Raw genomic sequence first — 5515 nt, 5'->3', positions numbered from 1 at the left:
GGAGCACAGGCTCCGGACGCGCAGGCTCAGCGGCCATGGCTCACGGGCCCAGCCGCTCCGCGGCATGTGGGATCCTCCCAGACCGGGGCGCGAACCCGTGTCCCCTGCATCGGCAGGCGGACGCGCAACCACTGCGCCACCAGGGAAGCCCTGCATTTTAATACAGATACTATAGAAAAGTCTTCACAAATCAGTGGCAGAGCTAGAGGGCCTGGGAGGAGGGAGGGAGCCTTCTTGGCAGCCTTCCACTTCCCCCCTCCAGGCCCTCATGCTCCTGTGGGGTGAGTCCAGGGTGTTCCATGGGGTAGTGGTCTCTGTTGAGGCAGAGAAGGGAACATAGTAGGGGCCCAGATACGGGGGCTATAAATCAGGGTGCTTGTGCCGTACTAATCTCCCAGCTGGGTAGAGATGGCTGGGTGCCCAGATAATAGGCATATATGCTAATAATATTATGATTATTAATAATTATTATATAATTTATAATAATTTATTATTATTACTGTTATAGCTATTGGGTTTTGAGCAATGCACTCATACCAAATGCTTTCTAAACATTTCTTCCCTTGACCCTTGTAACAACATGGGATGGTAGGGATTATTATCACCATTTTACAGATGAGAAAACTGAGCACAGAGAGGTTAAGTAGCTAGCCTAGGGTCCCGCAGCTAGTGAGCAGCAAAGCTGGGATTCTCGTTAGGCATTTAAAGCCCCGGATCTTCTCCTGAGCAAGTGTACAATCTGTTGCTCTCATTACTAATGTGCACTACTTAATCAAGCACCCCTGCCTGCCGCCACCCACCTCGTTAGCCCGGCCGCGCCGTCCTCCTCCTGCAGCCCCGGCCCCAGCCCGGGGAGTCTTTGTGCAGAGCCCTGGTTTGTGTGAGACGCCCGGGTGGGATCATGGCGATTCTAACCTCGCATTTGTTTATTCAGAATGTATGAACTGAGCTGCTACTTACCTCAAGAAAAAGACCTGAAAATTTCTGTCTATGATTACGACACCTTTACCCGTGATGAAAAAGTAGGAGAAACGATTATTGACCTGGAAAACCGATTCCTTTCCCGATTTGGGTCCCACTGCGGCATTCCTGAGCAGTACTGTGTGTAAGTGTGTGTTGACAGTTTGCTCCATCTAACGTTAATACCTGGGGAAGCTCTGGCGCTCCACCTCAGGGCCTGTCTTAACCGAGCCCCTGCTCCTTTGAGTCAGGTAGATACTGTTGTTGATAATAGAATCATCTTACAGAGAATCAGGACCATAGCATTGCCCATTTACATTGGCGTCTGTGTACAACGCTGGCCCCTGGAGCAGTGCAGTGCTCTGTGGAGATGGCGCAGGTAGCAGCCCCTGGAGAACCGGTCTCCACTCTCCCATTCTTTGAGCCCCTTCCCTCCTTGATGCCCAGGACCAAGAGCTGGCAATGTTTGATGGCAGGAATTCCCTGCCCCTCACTCCAAACTGATCAATTCTGTGATGTCCCTCTTTCCCTGAGTGCTAAACAGTGCCTTTCTGTAGTATTGAATGAGATATAGCTTGTGATTTCTAATTTATAAGTTTGCCTATTGTGATTACAGCGATCTCAGTCAAACTCATTTTTTACAGAGGAGGAAACTGAGGGGCGGGGGGGAGTACCAATTGGCTGAGGCCAAAATGATTGTGGATTTTAGGTCTCTAAAACCTAAATAGATTTCTAGGCAAAAGCCAACGTGTAGAGCACATTCCCTGCTCCCCCGTTAACATGAGAGCACCTATAAGTATGTGTGTGTATGAATCCAAGCAGACCTTGTGTGCCCTGCGGTAACTCCGGGTGTGGGATATTATTCACAGTTCTGGAGTAAACACCTGGCGAGATCAATTGAAACCAACACAGTTGCTTCAAAATGTAGCCAGATTCAAAGGCTTCCCACCACCTGTCCTTTCTGAAGACGGAAGTAGAATCAGATATGGAGGACAAGACTACAGCCTAGATGAATTTGGTAAGCACATTGCCATGGATGGCAAGCTGGTTACAAGGTACAGCAACCCAATTATGCTGCCTGGTTTGCGTTGGGGACGGGGGTGGACAGAGCAGTACCCTAATACCATAGGGAATTCCGTACACAGGACTGTCTAACAAAAGCCCCATTATAGTAGAGTTTTGCTGTGATGTCAGGTGTCAAAGTGGACACGTTTTCTTGTCTGTCTTATGTTTCACTTGACCTTTTCAGGTCATAGCCATTTGAGCTTTGAACACCAAGTTCTAATAATTAACTTATTTCCATGTAATGCATAATTAGCTCAAAAGTGCTCAGATGGTAGTGGAAGAATTTCTCCTCCAATTTTATTCCATCATTCTCCCAGCCCTTCTCTGAGAAGGCTCAGGGATGCTGGGGGCTGGTTTGAAGAATCTGCTAAGTTCACATCTGGCTCACATCCGAGCTTGGGGTCTTGCTCTTTCCTAAGCAGTAATTTATAATGCAATCTGTCCTGACACATAAACAGCTAGCTGCATTATGACAGAGACTGAAATAAGCTTAATAGAGCATAAAAGCTGTGGCATGATTCAGTGTTTCGTAGGGAGGAGGGCTTCCTGGAGGGGCTGGCAGTGGGCTGTGGCTTTGAGGGCACTTGGGATATACAGAGAAAGCTGAGCCAGGGGCACACGGGAGTGAAAGTGCTTCCTGATCCTCAACTGTTTTTTCTTGACATTGTAGGAAACTATATTTGCCTTGCTCTCTTAAGAGGACTTGGTCAATATCAGGGATGATAAGATGTTTAACAAATGTTGATGCTGCTGTTAACGTGAGAACTTGCAAAAGGGACTGGGAATAAACTGGCAAGCAGCATGGCCCCTTGGAGAAGATTACCCCCAACAATTAAACAGTACCCCCAAAAAGCTATATCAGTCAGGATTGTTCCAGTTACTTTTGTCACATAACAAATCACCCTAAAATTTAGCCGCCGAAAACAACCATATTGTTTTATTTATTTATTTTTGGAGTATAGTTGATTTACAGTGTTGTGTGAGTTTCTGCTGTACAGCAAAGTGAATCAGTTATACATATATCTACTCTTTTTTAGATTCTTTTCCCATATAACAACCATTTTGTTTTGCTTATAGTTTTGTGGGTTAGCTGTTCAGGAAGGGCTCACCTGGGCAGTTCTCACTTGAGTTGCTCACGCAGTTGACTGCTGTCAGATGTTGGCCAGGGCTGCAGTCATCCAAAGGCTCGACTGAGCTGGATGTCCAGGATGGCTCACGCACATGGCTGGCATTTGCTGCTGGCTCTTGGATGGGAGCTTACGTGGAACTGATGACCAGAGCACCTACCCAGCCCTTTCCCGTAGGGTGATCTCTGGGCACCCAGACTCCTTACACGGCTGGCAGCTTCCGCCAGAGCAAGCACCCCAAGAAGACCAGCGTGGCCTTTCATGGCTAGCCCCGGAAGTCACACAGCATCCCTTCTTTAGTGGTCAAATATGCCTGCAGATTCAAAGGGAAAGGACATAGACCCCACCTCCCAATAGGAGGAGTGACAGAATTTCGGGACTATGTTTTTTAAATGCCACAGTGATGCTACCTAGCTACTGTAATAGTTAAACTTACAAATTTCAGTGGCTTAACACAATAGAAGTTTATTTCTCATAAATTCAAAACAGGTACTCCTACAGGTGGGTGGCCCTCTTCCAAACAATGCTTCATGGACTAGGCTCTTCCATCTTATAGCCCTGCCCTTCTTCAGCTCAGGTGTCTAAGGTCACTGTTTTCTTCTGCATCCAGAAGAGAAAGTGCACACAGAGGATCCTACATGAAAGGGTTTTATGGGCTAGGTCTTGAAGTGACACACATGTCACTTCCACCTACGTTATATTCTAGCCTACCTTGTTTGCATGGCCACACCTAACTGCAAGGGAGTCTGGGAGATGGAGTGAGCCCGACACCAACGTAAATAGGGGCTGCTCTCACTTACACATTCTGGAGCGTTCTGGTCTCTTCACTATTGGCAGCCCACAAGTCAGAAATGAGCCTGCTTGGGGCAGAGCTCTTGGTCAGGAGCTTTTTTTTTTTTTTTTTTTTTTTTTTAAATTTTAATTAATTAATTAATTAATCTTTGGCCCTGTTGGGTCTTCGATGCCGTGCGCGGGCTTTCTCTAGTTGCTGCGAGTGGGGGCTGCTCTTCATTGTGGTGCGCAGGCTTCTCATTGCAGTGGCTTCTCTTGTTGCGGAGCACGGGCTTTAGGCGCCCAGGCTTCAGTAGTCGTGGCACGTGGGCTCAGTAGTTGTGGCGCACGGGCTTAGTTGCTCCACGGCATGTGGGATCTTCCTGGACCAGGGCTTGAACCCATGTCCCCTGCACTGGCAGGCGGATTCTTAACCACTGCACCACCAGGGAAGCCTAGTCAGGAGCTATTTCTATCAACAACTCTTTCACAAGCAGGTTTGCACACTGGCACTGCCTGACCATTTTTGCAGAGTCTGGGGTGAAGTACTGCAAATCCCTCAAGGCGATCTGGCTGAACTGTTCCCGGATGCCCATCCCTGTTTCACTGTCCTTCTTTATTGCAGAAGCCAACAAAACCCTGCACCAACACCTCGGGGCCCCTGAGGAGCGCCTTGCCCTTCACATCCTTAGGACTCAGGGGCTGGTTCCTGAACACGTGGAAACAAGGACTTTGCATAGCACCTTTCAGCCTAACATCTCCCAGGTAAAGGGCTCTCTAACTGTGAACCCCTCATCCACACTCCAAAGACACTGGTGATAGCTGACACAGACTCGCCTCTTTTATCTTTTGGGGATACTTTTAGATATACACGAAATTGAAATGAAACTCAGGTTAGCTTCATACCCAAGGGGAATTCATTGTAAGAATTTTCAGGTAACTCACTAAATCCAGACAGGAGAATGACAGTGACTCAGAACAACATTGGACCAGCATCTCTCCCTGTCTCTTGTCTGTTTCTCTCTGAGTCTACTTTACCCTGCACTTTTCCTTCCTGTGATCACCTTCCCATGTGTCAGAATATTGTGGACGGCTTCTGAGTTTTTTATGTTATAATGTAGCCCCATCTACTTCCACATGTGGAAAGGACTGGTTGCCCCAACTTGGCCCATTTGTCCACCACTGGACACCACTCAGCTCTAGCCAGGAGGACAGGGATACAGTACACAGGATGGCTCATCACAGGGACCATGTTGATAGTGATGGGGGAAGGTCAATTCCCAGAAGCTGGGGAGCAGTTCCCAGAGAAGCAAGGAGAGACATAGAAAATGACAAAATAGTCCATGTAGAAGCTTGTTAAAATGAAGATTTCCAGGCTATGCCTGCAGAGATTCAGATTCAATAAGTCTGGGGTGGGGCAGGGAATCTGAATTTGTAACAAGTATCTGGAGAGGTTCTGATGCAGATGGTTAGGAAGTCACGCTTTAAGAAATATTTATCTAGGGCTTCCCTGGTGGCGCAGTGGTTGCGCGTCCGCCTGCCGATGCAGGGGAACCGGGTTCGCGCCCCGGTCTGGGAGGATCCCACGTGCC

General features: G+C 48.0%; 1 protein-coding gene across 3 annotated transcripts in view; it reads left to right on the top strand.

Annotated features, from left to right (window-relative positions):
* Positions 1 to 5515, top strand: part of MYOF (myoferlin) — a 160139-nt gene that overhangs the window by 137314 nt on the left and 17310 nt on the right. For all 3 annotated transcript variants that reach the window (XM_007107116.4, XM_055081062.1, XM_007107117.4), the window contains 3 exons: positions 935 to 1105; positions 1830 to 1978; positions 4549 to 4688. In XM_007107116.4, coding sequence (XP_007107178.2) covers positions 935 to 1105; positions 1830 to 1978; positions 4549 to 4688 — 460 coding nt within the window. The remainder of the gene's footprint in view (positions 1 to 934; positions 1106 to 1829; positions 1979 to 4548; positions 4689 to 5515) is intronic.

Source organism: Physeter macrocephalus, chromosome 20 (assembly GCF_002837175.3).
Source record: "Physeter macrocephalus isolate SW-GA chromosome 20, ASM283717v5, whole genome shotgun sequence".
Classification (NCBI taxonomy): Eukaryota; Metazoa; Chordata; class Mammalia; order Artiodactyla; family Physeteridae; genus Physeter; species Physeter macrocephalus.
Note: the sequence above shows the minus strand (reverse complement) of the source record. Positions and strands in the feature narration are given on the sequence as shown.